At 41.6% G+C, this 17,793-nt stretch overlaps 1 protein-coding gene across 1 annotated transcript in view; it reads left to right on the top strand.

The window, feature by feature from the left end:
- The first annotated feature begins 1,898 nt into the window (after positions 1-1,898).
- Positions 1,899-17,793, top strand: part of LOC131217590 (probable WRKY transcription factor 40) — a 33,681-nt gene continuing 17,786 nt past the window's right edge. Inside the window, exons 1-3 of the mRNA XM_058212528.1 lie at positions 1,899-2,000; positions 2,566-2,811; positions 2,930-3,046. Coding sequence (XP_058068511.1) covers positions 1,899-2,000; positions 2,566-2,811; positions 2,930-3,046 — 465 coding nt within the window. The remainder of the gene's footprint in view (positions 2,001-2,565; positions 2,812-2,929; positions 3,047-17,793) is intronic.

The following is a 17,793-nucleotide window of genomic DNA, read 5'->3' as shown; positions in this document are numbered from 1 at the left end:
CATGATCAGGTGGGGCCATGCAGATGATGGCCAGACGAAGAATAACTAAAGGTCTAACCCCACGAGAAAATGCATAAGCCACCATCCTGCTATGTGGGCCAGATCAGAACCAAATAACACTGGGAATATGCACCATAACACGAGGAAAAATCCTGGAACGTGTGCCACGAATTGCTTACTGAATCTATGTGCGAGGATCACGGGAGCAGTTGCGAACGGTGTAATGAGGAAAGCGAGCGGGAAGTGGAATGGCTGGTGTACCACACACCACCGATGTGGCTGATGTGTTGACGTCACCAAGTTCCGTGGGTCCCATCAGGAGGTATGATTTATATCCAAACTGTCCGTCCACTTCGTGAGCTCGTCCAAAGGCTTGACTCAAAAACAGATCCAAAAATCAAGTGGACCACACTGTAAAAAGCAATAGAGGATTGAACGCCTGCCATTGAAACCCTTTTGCCAGTTACAGAAATTTTAGATCAATATGATATTTATTTTTTCTCTTCATCCGCATATGTGTGACCTTTATGAATATATTGGTTGGAAATTAAACGTTATCGGTGGACCCTGTGAATAATTTAACAGTAAAAATCATTGTCCACGGCTATTTGCAGTGTGGTCTACTTGAGCCTTAGAAATTACTCATTTTTGGGATCAAGATGTAAAATGATCTCTCAAAATGGATGAGCGGTGTAGATATGATAAATACATCATTGTGGGGCCCATGTAACTTTGATTTCTTTTGAACCGTTCGTACAACTCGGAGGTAGAGGAGGGTCAGCGGTCGTCTTCGCACGACACCTACCCACGCCAGCTAGTTTCAATCCTCTTCCAACGGAAGAAAGAGTGCTTGCGTCTGCATGTGACGAAACGGGGCTTGCGTAGGTGTTTTATAGTGTCTATATTCATCCTTTCTACTGTAAAGACAATGAACCTGGTTTTCAACATCAGCCGTTAATTTGACCGATCGAGTCCCTTCCATCCTGAGAGAGAGAGAGAGAGAGAGAGAGAGAGAGAGAGAGACTTTGCTTCTATAACAAAAGAAGATAAATTAAAACTCAGAGAGAGAGAGAGACTTTGCTTCTATAACAAAAGAAGATAAATTAAAACTCAATTAAATCCCCTTAACCTTATCTATTGGCTGGTCTTCTTGTCATTCTGAGTGCAATTAATCAACGAGAAACAGAGAAAGGAATCATGGGCACCCAACAAAATGCCTTGGATGTTGAAAAGGCACGTGTTTCTTCTTCTTCTTTGTCCCATTTTCTTGATCGTGGTACCTCTAGGAACTTTTGTTTTTCTCTATACTTTGCCCAAACACTGAGAGATACGCCGCAAGACAAAACTGGAAGGAGATGGTTCTAATTTCATTAATAGAAGTCATTCTAAATAGTTTTGTTGTTGAAGATAGATAAGAGTGGGAGAGAGGGATATAGTTCTAATTTGATTAATATTAAGTTCTCTTAGATGGTTTTCATGCCACTGGTCTTAATTTACCAATAGATGGATAGATAGATAGATTAGACAAGTAGAAAGAAAGAAACATAGATAAAGGTTTTTCTTTAAAATAATTTTAACACACTGAGAGAGAGAGAGAGAGAGAGAGAGAGAGAGAGAGAGAGAGAGAGAGAGAGAGAGAGAGAGTTTTTAACAATTTTGAGAAATTCAAGTATGTCAAGATATGACTCTTATATACAATAGACATAACCTAGTTTTGTTTTTTTTTTTTTTTTTAATTATGTTTCATTGCAAAATGATCAAACGATCCGCTTGCTTTGGGACGGACATAATGAAAAAATCTGCATCGACCTATCGTAAGGAAAAAGAAAAGGACTGAACAAATCTACATGTTTATGATCGAACCCAGGCCCACTTTGTCCAAAAAGATAAGGCCTCTGATGGGAGAGGGGTTATCCGCTGCTCTATCAGAGAAAAACGTGGATTGGGTGCCACTACCCATTCTATCCAATGCATCTGCCACGGTGTTGCCCTCCCCCAGAGTGTGAGAGAATTATACCTGAGTGTGGGAGGAAAGGTCATGAACTTTGGTTATTCAAGGAATCCATTTCCAACTAGGGGACATAGAACCCGAAAGGAGGTTGAGAGACATAACCTAGTTGTAGTCCAAAACTTTCCAAGAAAGTGATTTCCCTTGGTAATATTCTTCTTGTGTTTACTACTTTAGTTCTCTTAACTAAAGAAGGCATCCATTTGCTACAAAGCATAAAATACAACATTAGGTTGGTCTAAGTGGCAGGAATTGATGTAACCAGCTTACCAAAAACATTTTAATTTTTAATTAATGGAGTGATTAAACTTCAATAAAGAAGAAAATTTTGACTAAATTCATGCAAATTACTTGAAATTGCTAGATGCACCCATATCATTTATGTTCTCTTGAGTGCACACTACTAAATTGCTATTTTAAGTAATCTCATATTTAAGACGATTTATATTAATGTATCTTCTTTTTTCTTTTTAGTCTATGGCAATTGAATGTGTTGGGGAGAACACTCATTTCTAGTTAATCAAATCATAATTACATTTCGATCTTAATTTATTCAGGCGCAAGCTCTAGAAGCCGAGTTACAACATTTATATAAAGAGAATGAGGAGCTTAAACATATGATTAGTGTGATGAGCAATAGTTGCGATATTCTTCAAGATCAGTTGAAGAAGAGGACACAAGAGATGTGCACCATGACTGAGAGTTGCTCTAGCCAAGATTCAATCAAGAGACTGGCAAGGGAGGCTCTCAAAGTGAAATCATCGAAGGTCTTCATAAGAACTGATGAGACGGACACTAACTTAGTAAGTTTCTTCAATGATTTTGTTCATTTTATTCAAAATAGGATTGTTTTTCATCATTAAATTGGTATTTTCGCTGGTTTTCTAATCATCTTTTTTCTTTTTCACTTTATTTATTTAGATAGTGAAAGATGGTTATCAATGGAGGAAATATGGACAGAAGATCACTAAAGATAATCCAATGCCACGGGCTTATTTTAGGTGTTCTACAACTCTAGATTGTCCTGTCAAGAAGAAGGTAAATGGATTCAACTGAATATCCATTGTAAGGTATTAATTACGAAGATCAAAAAATATACTCCACAAAATCAATATATTCAAGTTAGGGATGAAATTAGAAGTAGATTGGTAAAGAGTGAAAGAGTGGCGTAAAATAATTTAGAAGGTTTATAGAGTATTCCTAGCCGTTGGATGATTGACATATGGTTTTACCTTAGCCATCCATGAATACTAGCCAGAAGCTTCTTAAGCTTATACGTACATGCTGGATTCCGAGGGGCCTTATCCCCTAATCACTGTTGTCTTCCCTTGTCCCGGCTGAGGTGCTGCTCCACATGGCACATGAAGGTTTTCGCACCTTCGCCAAAGCTGACAGGTGCGTGTGGACAACCTCCCCTTCTAGGATTTTCGACATGAAGTCGGCTTGGAATATTTGCAGGTCCGTGCAAGGGTGCAAAGCTTGGGCCAGGTGGGTTTAGCATGCCAAGCTGCCTACTAAGATGTCTCTCTTATCATGGAAGCTGTGGGGAGCTGCTTCGGGCGATGTCTAGGTCCATGAGAGGGGCATTCTGATGGCCTCTAAATGTGTAGGGACCATAAAGGGGATTTTCTTTATGGATTTGCCTCGGGTTATGGATGGGGCTCTAATTCAAATAGAAGTGGAGAGTGATTCTAAGTTTGTGGTGGGGATGTTGAATAAGGGATCACCATCGAGTTGGATTTTCTGGTAACCCTGGGTTTGAGTAGAAGTTTATTTTATTTATTATTATTATTATTTTATTACGGTAACATTAGGATTTCATTCATGCCGAGAGAAGCCAATATCATGGCAGGTGGTCTGGCTAGGCTGGGGAGCTCCTCTCAGTCGTCCTCGATTTTGTTGGGGATTTGTGCCGCGGAATCACACAGATCTAGATCTAGGATAACAATCCAATGGCACCAAGCAATCACAAGAGAAACAAAGATTTAACGTGGAAAACCCTTGCGGGAAAAAACCACGGCACAAAGCGACAAAATTCCACTATGAAAGCATAAATTACAAAGAGAAAGGACTTACCCGATTCGAACAACCTCGAATCTCACCTTTGCTACACCCTTTAGAAATCCTAAAACCCTTTTAGGAACTCTTAGAACCCCTTTAGAAAGCCTTAGCATTGCTTAGAAAAGCCCTAGGGACCCCTATTTATAGTTTAGGAAACTAAGCTTATGCACCCCTTTGAAACTGCCTCAAATTTACGTAGTTTGTACAAAGTCTGTGTAACCCTCGACTAGTCGAGCTAGGGCTTCAACTGGTCGAAGGACACCTTAGACCAGTTAAGCCTAACCCTCAACTGGTCGAGCGTCTCGGACACCCAAATACAATACACGCTGGACTTCGAGTCAAGTGAGCCTCAACTGGTCGAGTGGACCCTTTGACCAGTCGAGCCAACCCCTCGACCGGTCGAGCAGCCTAGATAATTACAGATTTAAGACATTCATCAATGGATTTTTCCTAATCTCTCATCCCTCCCTTAAGTTTTTAGGGGGAGGATTCTCTTCGACAAGGTAGGGCTAGGTCACATTAGTCCTGGGTGATGTTTATTGTGTATATGATAGGCAGGCCCATGTGTTATTTTTATTATGGTGCTAGAGACCCTCACCATGTTGATGGAGAAAATTTAGGCCATGAGAGGTGATTAGGCCTTATGGAGAAGGCCTGTGGTTAATAGGAGTATTGCTAGGTAAAGCAATTAAGGTATGAACGGCATGTTAAAATTTTATGAAATACAATGGAATTTCAACTTTTCAAAAAATAGAAATTTAATTAATAAACCCTATGAATCCCTGTTTTGATAATTTCAAATTTTTGAATAAGAAAAATGCAAGATAAATAGTTACAATTTACATGATAAAATTCACACACAATGTAGTAGAAATTATCATTGTTGATCTTCCAAACTAATAATTTTCTCTCTAATCTATCCCAATTGAAAGAGAGTCAAGAGCCAACATATTAGCCTCCATATAGGGTCAGACCTAACGCATTGTCACATAGGTGGACCCTACATGTTACTTGTGTGATGAGAGATGTGAGGGAGAGATGAAATCTCTCTCTCTCTCTCTCTCTCTCTCTCTCTATGAGGTGGCATCCAAATGGGATTGGGTGTACAAGTCTCTCAACATCTCTAGGACTCTCTTTCCTTTTGATATAGGATCTATTTATAAAGTGTGATCAAAATACTTTTAACAATCAAAATAAAATTTTAATAATTTAAAGTCATTAAAATCTTCGAAGTACCGAGCCCAACAAAAAATCACTTGATAAACCTCCTATTTCCTATATTTATGCTATAAATGAATTCATAAGAAACTAGTGGATATGCGAGTATCAACACCTTAATCAATGTGCCTATCCACACCCACTTTTATTAGCCATTTATTGAACTCATTAAGTAATCTAAAGCACATATGATCAAAATCTTAAACTTCATATGCCTTCAGGCCTAAGGATTAATCAAGTTGATCATAGTTCAAGTAAAATGAGCCCAAGACAAGATACTTGACCTCTATCCACCAATACAAGTGCCTAATGTTCTAACATCAGGATCCTATATCTATGATATGCTCACACTCCTATGTAGAGTAAGGAAAAGGCACACAGACTCATCATCATTGTGCTAGATGCTGGAGAATGTCCATCCTAATTACTTGTCACTAGTCCCTTCACACATGACGACCATATACAAATCATCTAATCTCACTAACCATATGTCTATCCTATAAACTCTTAATGGTCATGATGTAATATGGTATTGATATCCACGGTTCACAACTCTCTCATGGTCAGTGATCGTCGTGTCCAATCTCAAGTTTTCAAAGACAACCGAAGGAATTCCTCTTCTTTTACTCTCATATTCATGTATATTTAAGGCACCTCTGCATATTAACAAGGTATAGTAATATGTCTATCTAGGACACTTGGTTTTCATTATCTATAGCTAAGATCATCAGTGTCTCATCCATAACCCCAATGGATAGGGTTCATATTGGTTTTCCAAGGTACAACTCTAACATGTCGAATACTATGACCTTTCATGGATTGAGGAACTAGGAAGTTAGATAGTTTCTTATGACAATTAAAGCAATATCATTCCATTGGAGGATGAGAGGGTCAAGGTATTTGTGAACAAGATTAAAGTTAATTAGGATTAGGGATTACTATCCTCCCATCTTTTCTATTTATATGAATAATATATTTTAAAAATATGAGAGTTCATAAGACCACCTAAACATAATACACTCTCACTCTACCACTCCCCATCAAGATGGAGGATACATATTAGCATATAACTAAGTTAAGAGAATTGTCCATATGGTAAGGTTTTAGCTACAATATCTATAATATGAAACTTGGACTAAATTAAGGATGTGGCAATCTCCTTAGAAGCAATCTTTTTTTGACTGAAATGACAATCACCTTTTAAGTGATTAATTTATCATAAAAGACTAAATTATTTATAATGTGAGTCACCACTTGATTATCACAATAAGGCATCATAGGACCACCTAGAAATAATTAGAACTCCTATAATGAGGATTTGAGCCATAACTGCTCACAATGGCATGACCAAGGGCTCTATACTTGACCTTAACACTAGAACAAACCACCATATTCTACTTTTTACTCTTCCAGTAGAGAAAATTTCTCCAATAAAAGAAAGTATCCTAAAGTAGATTTTCTATCTGTGATGGAACCTACCCAATCAACATTAGTGACTGCCTCCACATGAAATGACTATCAATTCGATATAAGATCCCTTAGCTAGTTGTTTTCTTCATATATATATATATATATATATATATATATATCTTGAGAATTGCCTTCAAATGTGGAACTCCCAGTTGGTGCATATATCTACTGATAATGCTAATGGTGAATGTAATAGAGTAATTGTAAGATATAATATAGCTTCCAACTATCCTCCCATATCCACTTAGGTCATTAAATATCTCTCCCTAGTCATCTAATAACTTCTAACTAGTCTTCATAAGTGTATTAGCCGATATATACTCAAAAACGACAGCCTCCTTCAACAAATTAAGAACATAATTCCTTTAAGAAAGATTAATCCTATACTTTGATTTGGTGACCTCAATACCTAAGAAGTAACAAAGTAGACCTAGATCCATGGTTTGAAAATGCTTCTAGAGACACCTCCTAAGCTCTAAGATGCTAAATGTGTGAATCCCTCTAATGACGATATCATTGATATATACAACCAATACTATCATACCCTTATCATTATATTTCATGAAGAATAACTTATCAACATTACTCTAATACAAGAAGATGTCAGTAACATCTTACTGAACTTGTCAAACCACACCCTTAAAGACTACTTTAAGCCATACTTTTTAAAAAAACTCTACATACTCTCTTAGTCTCCTCCTAAGCAACAAATCGTAGAGGTAGTTATATTTAGATTTCTTCACCGAAGTCCCCATGAAGGAATGCATTATTGAAATTCAATCAATAAAGAGGTCAATTCTTATTAGTTGTAATAGAAATCAATACTCGAATAGAGTTTAATTTGTCAATATGAGAAAATGTCTTCTCATAATTAAGTCCTTGGGTCTTGCGTGTAGCCCTTGGGTACCAAATGGGCTTTGACTGCTAAATGAATTTATTCATAAAATATTTGATCGTGTAGACCCATCGATACTCCACTATCCCTTTTTCAGTATGAAAATTAGCTAACTTTCATTTATGGATCTAGTATATTGATGCAGCGATGGGTGTGATGAGGTCGAGCACCGCCTTTCTCAAGGGGATAACTACTCTGAATCCACGGAGCTTCTCCAGACTCCTCACAGACATACCTCAAATCCATGAGGGAAAATAAGAAAATAGAAATAAATTCTAGAAATTCAAAAATTGATTGATAAATGATAAAAATGAATTTACAGCCCTTTAAATAGTGATACTAAACTTGGAAGAAGTTTCAGAATCAAACTCCAACTCAAACTCCCTAAAATTCATAATTATCAAAAATAGTAAAAGTCTAACTCTAATATAAAAAAAAAAAAAAAAAATCCTATTTCTAATAAAACTCTTCTAAATTCTAATTTCTAAAAATAAAAATTCCAAATAAATTTTTTCTATAAGAGTCCTAACATGATTACAAGTTATTTCTAAAAAGGAAGAAAAATCTAAAACTCTAAAAATTATAAAATTTTAAAAAATTGGAATTACTAAATATATTTTTTTTCCTTAAAATTTTATTTTTGAGCTGAAAGGGCGCATTTCTAATGCAACGGACAGACGTGACCCACTTCGTGGGTTGGTTCACCCCGGATGGCCTGTTGCAGTAAAGATCGATAGGTTGTGCATAGCGTAATGATACCCGGATCAAAAGTTATGGCCAATTTATGGGTCACCATATTTTAGTCCAACTATGCTAGGAATGTATCGGTGTCACATCCTACATTAGACCCCTCCACTTGGAAAAAAGTCATCATTGAGTTACTCAAGGGACTTTGCTCATGATACTCAAATAGTTTCTGACACCGATGTTTTTCAGTATTTTACTTGTAATTTGCATTAAGATCTTGAGCTAACACAATACATGTATTCATGCTCTCCTTGACTTGACTAGTATGGATGAATTCCTTTATTTGTGCCTGCAAAATCTTGCATCCTTTTTTTAAAAAGAAAGGTGGGGCCATGCCACCAGAATTTTATTGATTGCAAAAGGATGTACAACCATTTCGCTAAGTCCCAAACAAAAAGATATTAGACCTTGCCTATCATATACCAAAAAACTCACACTGGGCTATGGACAAAAAAGACTAGCAAACCATCAACTAGAAACAGGGTCAGGGCCGAACCAAATGGAGGAGGACATCCCATATACGATAAGAGGGGGAAGCTTTAGGTCAGAAGGTTCTGAAACTTCCAAGCCTGACGTTGTTTAGAACCAAAGACCCCCTAATACTTCTTGGAAGATCTGCATGGAATCTAAAGAGTCTGTTGGCGTTCTTGTCATTGGCCAACCTAGGCAAAGCATCCACCACCGAGTTACCCTCGCAGAAAATGTGCTTAAAAATGAGGTTGAGAGGGTGACTCTTTTGATGGATGGCTCACATCCTGTACCATATGTTCTAAGGGTAGGGGACCGAGGGATTGCTCGCTGCATCCACAATAATCTTGGAATCAGACTCAACGGTAATGTTAGAAAGGCCCAAATTGGAACAAATGTCTATGCCATCAAGCATAGCCTGAGCTTTTACAATCGTTTCTGATAATATGGACAATTAGGTAAACTTGCTCCTGAGACAAGATCACTATGGTTTTGTATATCTCGTAAGGGAGGCAATTCCTTAGGAAGTTCATCGAGCACAATTGCCTTGAACTCCTGCAACATTGGTTTTAAATGCTCTAGGATGTTCATAGGCTCTATATATTTTTCCTTTTCAACTAATGCATCTACATCTTCCATCTCCTCAGATTGTTTAATAAAATCATGTTCAGTTATGAGAAACTTTTCCTCAACTTTAGAAGTCTTGGATTGGTTCTCCATTCCCATCACTACAAAAAAAATGACTAACGCCGACAGTCATGTAGTTGTTTCTTTAACATAATAAGCCGTCGGCATACCTTATAGGTTAAAAATCATATATTGCAAGTGCAATAGCAAAAAACATGGACTTTAACGCCAACCACAATATTTATGTTTTATTTAAGTAGTACATCATTTTGAAATCTCATTTTATTGCATGAGCCAAAAATTGAAGTAGATGGAAGGCCGAAAAGGTCACCTTTCTTCCACATTACACAACTTCAATCACCTAATCAAACAAAATTCGCTTCATGGGTAGAAGATGAGAGTCGAACGTCCTTCACGGGCGAAGGATCCTTCATGGCGGGTTCCCCGCGGACGGAAGAAACCCTCCTCACCATTTTCCTTATTTGCAGCGAACCTCACCTATGACACTAATCAGGAAGACGTCTTGCTTATCTTCGACAGGTATGGAAAAATCTCGAATGTTTACATCCCCAAGGATAGAATCATTAATCATCTCCATCGAAAGGGCAAGGCTCCAAAAGGGAGGGTCTGAAGTCAGAGTCCCACCTCCGCAGCATCCTCCTGAATAGTAACTACCCCCGCGCCCAAAAGGGGTCTCCTACATGTCAATGGCTAAGCGGTTGAATAACCCAGTCCAGAGTTTCAGATCGCTTAATGCTACTCCTCCACAGGGCAAACCAGAGGGCCCTGACCAGCTCCCTGTTGAGGTCGACAATAGGGAGGTCGCTAAGCTGAGAAGAGAGTTAGCATTGGCCCTAATTGCAACTGCATATGATGGTAGTGTCTCAATTCTTCACCTGATAGATTCATTCCACGAATCTGACCTCTCTGCATCTTTGGTGGACTTCATAAGAATCGGCCCCAATAGATTCCTGCTCAAGTTTCAATCGAGGGAGGAAATGCTAGCATTTGAAGCAGACACCCCTCTCCACCAGAATATGCGGTTGTCTCATTTATAACCTTGGTCCCCTGAAGCTTTAACTCAAGGTGTTTGGATTAGGTTATTTGGAATCCTGCCGCATTCGTGGTACCCGGGCATAATTCAAAAGGTAGCCAACACCTATGGAGAGGTGATGGAGACTGATAAGGCAACTACCTATGCAGTCTTTCAAGGTTTTGCTAGAGTTCGTATCAAGCTCCAGCCAAAATCTGACCTGCACAGCACAAGGAACTTGGTGGTAGATGGTAAATCTTTCCCAAGTTTTAGTATACTTGAAATACCCTGCTTGAATGGTTACACTTGCCCATCCAGATCTGCCCAAGAGGAGCCGGAATCCACTAAGGAATGGGTCACTAGATCCTTTTCCAGGGAGCGGGTGGGTCCTCATGTCCTATGCCTTCCTCCTGTTCGAGGAATTGCCCCACAAAACCCCCTATGCCCAAACTCAAGCCCAGCAGTTGTCCAAGATTTAGTTCCCCATGTGGATAACCCATTTATTTGCTCTAATGCCCCACTGGCCCATCAAATCTCGTCCCGAGCCCATCCATCTCCCCTGCCCATTAGCATCTACAACCCTCCTAAACCCCAACCCATCTTCATGCTTATCTCCCCATCTGACCCTACCCCTTTATCGGACCCTCTAACCCTGCCTGTCCCTGGGCCTGCTCAGCCCAAGGCTCGCTTGGACCTTCCCAAAACCACAGCTTCTCTGCCTCAGCACCTCCCTGGCCTCCCCAGCCACCCAGGCCCCATCTCAAAAGACCCCAACCCCCTCATCCTTCCTCCCTCAATTTTCCCACCCAACCTTGATGCCTTTCTTCCTGCTCCTATATGGATTGTGGCTCGGTGCAAGGCGTAGCTGCTCCCCCTGAGGCATCCACCCCTGCGTCCAAAACTCTAAGGGCCAATTGTCACCCTCCCAACCAAATTGTCGTCCTGGCCCACCCTCCAGCCTTGGCCTCTCCCCCAGTATCCCTCCCCTCCCTTGTCAAGATCTCCCTTGTCACGGATTAGCCTCCCCGTCAGGTTAAAGTAGCTCCCCTGGGAGAAGTCCCCCGGTCAGCTCTCTGCTCGATTAACCTGAACAGTAGTAGCATAGCCCCTATCAAGGCCTTCAAGCAGTGTCCAAAATCTGTAGGGGGATCCCCACTGAAGCTTAATTAGCTCCTAATAATTTGAGAGCCCAAGTGAGGCTGAGAGATAGCATTGACTTAATTCACTTCAGCCACCATTTTGGATCCCCTCCTTCAATGGAGTTAGTTTCGGTAGGCCAGATTGTTGTGGACTTATTTCCCTACTTCGCTCGAGGTCCCCTGGAGGATCAGCCTATCTTACCAGCAATTGTCCTAATCCCGTACTTAGTTCCCCCAGCTGGGCATCATCAGTGGTCCTCAAACACCCAGCAGTGAAATGATTCTCTCGCCCCTCAGGAGGAGGTGGCCAACTCTCTGAGTCAGTCCCAAGTCCGGACTTAGTTGCTCTTCAAGGGACTAAAGGCAGAAGACAGAAGCTCTAAAGTAAAAAATCTTCCAACCAGTATGAGGAAGGCGAATGGTATTGTAGATTGAGAAAACTGAAGAGGCAAGCCATGAACTTCGGCTGTGTAACTAATGGATAGTGCCCTCATCTGGAATGCCTGAGGTGTGGGTAATACGCCGACGATTAGGTCCTTGAAGAGGCTGATACGGTAGATCAACCCGAGCCTTATAGCCATCCTTGAACCCATGTCCAGAGAGAACGTTAGGTGGCTATTGGCCTCAAGCTTGGGTTTCACTCATCCCTATCAAATGGAGCGTCAGGGGGCAAAATCTGGGAGTTCTACCATAGTCATCTAAACATCTTTGTTCTTTCCTCCTCTAACCAAATGCTTTCTATGAGTTTGTCTGTGCAGAATCTCAGCAATCCCATTTACCTATCCATAGTAGATGCCTGTTGTAGCAAAATTCTCAAGAGATCTCTTTGGAGTGAGGTGGTAGTCCTCAGCAGAAGCCTTCAAAGTCCATGGGCTATGGGTGGTGACTTCAATGCAATCTCAGCAGCAGATGAGCGAGTGGGCAATCGTGACCCATAAGTTTCTAGTATTGCAGAGTTTTTAGACACAGTGCGGGATTTCGGCCTCTTGGACGCTGGTTATAACGGGAATCAGTTTACTTGGAGCAATAACAGAGGTGGTCGGCCTGATGTGGGCGAGGTTGGATAGAGTTCTTGTAAACGACAACTAGGCTTCTCTTTTTCCATTTTTAAAGGTGGAGCACCTGCCTAGAGTGAACTCGGACCATGCTCCCTTGCTCCTAGCCTGTCTAAATTTGTCTCACTCTAAACCCAAGACTTTCCGTTATCTCCGCATGTGGGCACTATACAACAACTTCCAAGACGTCATCTGAAAGGCTTGGGGTGGAAAATGTTCGGACCAGCCCATGATAAACATCTAGCTGAAGATGAAGAAAACAAAACAGCTCCTTAAAATGTGGAATAAATCAGAATTTAGGAACGTCTTTCAGCAGTTAAAATAGGCGGAGGAAGACCTAGTAAATATTGAAAAAGACATGCAGGATTCGTCGAATGCCAGCAACATCCTTGAGAACGCGACGGCCAGGCAACGCCTAGCTTAGTTGGAACTCAGGGAAGAAATTTTTTGGAAACAAAAGGCCAGGAACTCTTGGTTGGCAGAGGGTGATAAGAATACGAAGTTCTTCCACTCGTCAGCTAGGGAGAAGATCAGACGCAGTTTCGTTTCCAAAATCAAGGATGAGGAAGGGAATCTCCTCACGGGTCAAAAGGAAATCAAAGCGGCAGCGGTTAGCTTTTTTGAGCAGCTCTTTCAAGCCGAGCCCACCTCCCAGGCGGATGACCTGCTTCAGGCCGTCCCCCAGGTGCTTTCTTAGCAGGATAATGAGGCCTTGACAATCCCTCCTTCCTTGGACGATCTCTAGGCTACTACTGTATTTGTTATCCCAAAGGATGGGGCCCCGGGCCCAGATGGTTTTTCAAGCACATTTTTCTCTAATTGCTGGCAGATTGTCGGGGCCGACATCCACGCGGCAGCGTCATTCTTGTTTGAAGGGGGAGCTCTCCCTAGAGCTTTTTTCTCATCTCTCATCAGCTTGATCCCAAAATTCCCATCCGCCATCAAATTTTCAGATTTTTGCCCAATCAGCTTATGTAATGTCATCTACAAGATCTTCACTAAAATCTTGGAGACCAGGCTTAGAGTCATCCTTCCCAAGCTCATCTCTCCCAAGCAAGGCGCTTTTGTGAAAGGTCGAGTGATAACAGAAAACATCGCCCTGGCCCAAGAGGTGATACGCGAGCTGAACAGGAAAGTTCGAGGAAGCAACACTATTGTGAAGCTTGATCTAGCTAAAGCTTATGACATGATAAATTGGAACTTCCTCAAACAAGTGTTGTCCAACTTTGGGTTCAACGCCAAATGGATTGGCCTGATGGAGACTTGTTGGGGCAACAACTGGTTCTCAGTTCTCGTCAACAGTGAAGCTGTCAGTTTCTTTCGATCGATGAGAGGCATTCAGCAGGGTGAACTTCTGTCGCTGAGTCTGTTCATCCTAACAGCTGAGGCATTCTCCAGATGCTTCAAAAATCTGGTCTATCAAGGGAGGTGTCTTCCTTTCAAGCTCCAACGTGGAAGTCCGTTGATCACTCATCTTCTTTTTGCTGATGACACGCTCCTTTTCTTGAATAGCAATCGTAGGTCGCTCCTCGTTATCAAGAAGTTCCTAACCTACTTCCAAGCGGCATCAGGCCAAAAAATTAACTTTAGCAAAAGCTATTTTCTTTGCTCGGATAAGCTGTCTCTAGTTAGAATCAGAGCTGTTGAATGTCTCTTGGGAATGTCCAAATCAAGAGCAGGCGTCCAGTATATTGGAGCGCCACTGATCAGAGGTAGAGTGAAGCAGTCGGATTTCCAATTTCTTGTTGATAAAGTGGACATAAGGATTAACAACTAGAATGTCAGATTTATCTCACAGGTGGGCAGAGTTACTTTGATCAAACACGTTCTAGGGTGCATTTCCCACCACATCCTGGCAGTCGTGCACATCCCCAGGCAGGTCCTAACAAAGCTAGACCAAAAATTTATGCAGTTCTTTTGGGGCAGAACAACAGATAAGGGCAACTAACATTGGGTGGCGTGGAAAAAGGTTTGCGCCCCTCGGAAGAGGGTGGGCTTGGCATGCACAATCTAAATCAGGTCATGACAGTGCTTCAGATGAAAATGGCTTGGGCAGTCAAGTTCAGGGACAATGCTGGCCCATGGCGTTGCTTATGTGTGCCAACCACCGTGCTAACCTAGATAGAGTGGATGGGAACTACCCCTCTAATCAAGCCTCTCTCCTGTGGAAGAAAGTCTGAAAATTCCTTCTTATGGTGTCAGATAACGCCTAATGGGAAGTGGGGAATGGTGAGCTCAAACTTTGGATGGTTAACTGGACGGGCCTGGGCCCTCTTCAAAACATTGTATTCAGCCCAATTCCTGAAGCCCTCCTGTCAATGAAGATCATGGATTTTCTAGGCCCAGCTAGCCCCCTCCCGTCATCAGCTGCTGTAAATCTCCTGCCGCTAGAAGTCTTGGCTTACATCTCTCATGGAGGGTTTACTATTTCTGATGGTGACCCATCCTGTTTCTGGGCTCACAATCAGACCAGCCTATTTTCTATTAAATATGCCTAGAACCTAGTTAGAGATAGAGGCCCGTCCTTGAGGTCGTCTTCTTGGATCTGGCAAAAAATGCTCCCTCTAAAAATTTTCATCTTTGCATGGAAACTAATCCAGGGGGCAGTACCTGTGGACGTCAGGATCCAGTCCAAGGGTGTCCACCCAGCCTCCTACTGTAGCTACTGCACCATGTCCTCTTCTGGTAGCCCTTCTACGAAGTCCCTCCAGCATTTGTTTCTCTATGGTCAGCAGGCAGCACTTCAGTCCCCTATTTGGTATCCCCTGATGCAGCAACAATCTGTTGAAGGCAGGCTGTTCCAATGGTGTAGAGCATCCGCCCCAGGCATTGCCCCTTCCTCCTTTCATAATCTCCTCCCTATGTTGATTCTGTGGGAAACCTGGAAGTTGAGGAATGAAGCGAGATTTGAAGGAAAACCAATGAAGGCCAAGGTTATCATTGCGGGCATTAAGGTCAGCGCTAACATGCTATTTAGCTCTACTCCGTTCTCTTGGTCCTCGCCCTTGCACTCCATGAGCGTGTTCATTCCCCAAGTATAGGGTTGTGATGTAGTAATAAACTTGGTAAGACCGAGGTCGAATCTACAGGGACCGAAACCTGTATGTAATCTGAAAATAACTCAAACTAGAACTAGACTAAGATGAAATCTAAATCAAGTGAGTATGAGGGAATAATTATGAAATATTAATCTAAAACTTGTAAATTTAAAAGTGGAAAACTAAGGTGCCAAGGATCCACTTGTAGCAATTGGGAAGCTACCTAGCAATGATTCAAGGACACAAATGGAATTAGAGTCCTATCCTATCTAGTTGGTAAGAAGAGATTTGTCAGATCTCTAAACTTCTCATGGGTCTAATCATCAATAGATAAGATGGCGAAGATTTGGAAGTGATTCTGTCACCTAACCATGCCCAAGAGACTATAGCAAACAATAACAATTTACCAGTCTCACAACCAATCATGAGAGAATTGTGAAAGTTAGGAAGGGTTCCATCACCCAACTATGCCCATGAGACAATAGTTAACAACAGGGTTCCCAAGTTCACAATCTCAATACCCGAAAAGAGAATATCTCAAGTTAATGCAACTCTATTGTAATTTGAGTCACAACAAACCATTAAAACTAAAAACATTCCATATAATCAAACTAGAATAAATGAGAGTTCAATAAAATAAGAATCAAAACCAAACAAGCATCCCAATCACGCTACAAGCTTCACCTCTTAGCCCTAGCTAAGAGGTTCAGCCAGACATGATCAAGCTAAAACCCAAAAAAAAGAAGAAGAAGAAGAAAACGAAGATAAGGGGAAAAACTCCTACTCCCTCGCTCTAAGATGCCTCCACGGCTGCTCACATCCAAGGATGGATGATTTTCTCTCTCTCTGACGTCCCTTTATAAGCTGATGAAGGTCGGCTACATAGGAGGTCGGTTCAAAGGTGCACATGCATAACTTTTACGTAACAAATAGAGTTTTCGAAAACTCCTTATGCAACAAACATCAGAACAGGAATTTGGGCATCCTTTTCGAAATCTGATCCAAACAGGCATCTTGGGAGTGGTCGGCCGTCCCATGGGCGCAATTTGGACAGTCCATATGACTGGGATGATCCTCACCATGCTTTTAGAATGGCCCGGATCGGCCGGGTCTTCGGTCGTGCGAAATCCGCTTTTCTTTCGTTGTGCTGTTGGTGGGGTCCATTGTAGCTGTTTTTTTAGAGATCCACACCGTCCACCGGATTCCTCTCGGAATTTCGGTCAGGAATGGTCAGTTTTGAATGTCCGTAGATGTGGCCCACTAAAGTGATCTTGCTCCAACGGCTGCAAATGAATTTCTTGTGATTGTTGTGACTGACACGTGCACATGTATGGCTGAAAAAGGTCAGTATGGTTTTGACCAGAAAGAGCGCCTCTACATGATGGACGGTTCAGATCATTTTCATGGGCCATGATGGAGGCCCACTAACGATCTGACAGTACCCCTGTTTCACACCAACGAAAATGGAAGTTTCATTTTCTAGGTATGGTCGGTCAAATCGACTTGGACCGAACGGGCTGGTCCGGTGCACGGCGGGTGTACACCCACTGTGTACACCATCCAGGTAAAGTGGGGCCTACCTTGACGTTTTGGAGAAATCCGCTCCGTCCATATGTTGAGTCACTTCATAAAAGGAGTTGCAACCAACTTTGAAGCATATCCAGATCTCAGGTGGGGCTCAGATTGATGTTTTATGTGCTGATCTGACCGTTGGGCCACTTCTACAAGGATCTGAGGACTGAAGTTCGATGTGTACGGTTCATTTATGGTTCTCAGGCCATGTATGAAGTTTTGAGCCGAACAGATGGTGGAAACCCTGTGATCTTACATTCTAACTGACTTTCAGGCTAATTGAGCTTCAGTTTTTCGATTTTCTCAGATCTCTGGCATGTATATCCGTCGATCTTGGTCCCCTGGATTCCATCCCTTGCCTTGGTGAATTCTGAGCCTTAAATCCATGCTTTTAGTACCCTGTTTCAGTCCAAGCTCGTAAATATACCTTGCAGCATAAACACAGTTAAATTGGACGATTAA

The sequence above is a fragment of the Magnolia sinica genome, chromosome 10 (assembly GCF_029962835.1).
Source record: "Magnolia sinica isolate HGM2019 chromosome 10, MsV1, whole genome shotgun sequence".
NCBI classification, from domain to species: Eukaryota; Viridiplantae; Streptophyta; class Magnoliopsida; order Magnoliales; family Magnoliaceae; genus Magnolia; species Magnolia sinica.
Note: the sequence above shows the minus strand (reverse complement) of the source record. Positions and strands in the feature narration are given on the sequence as shown.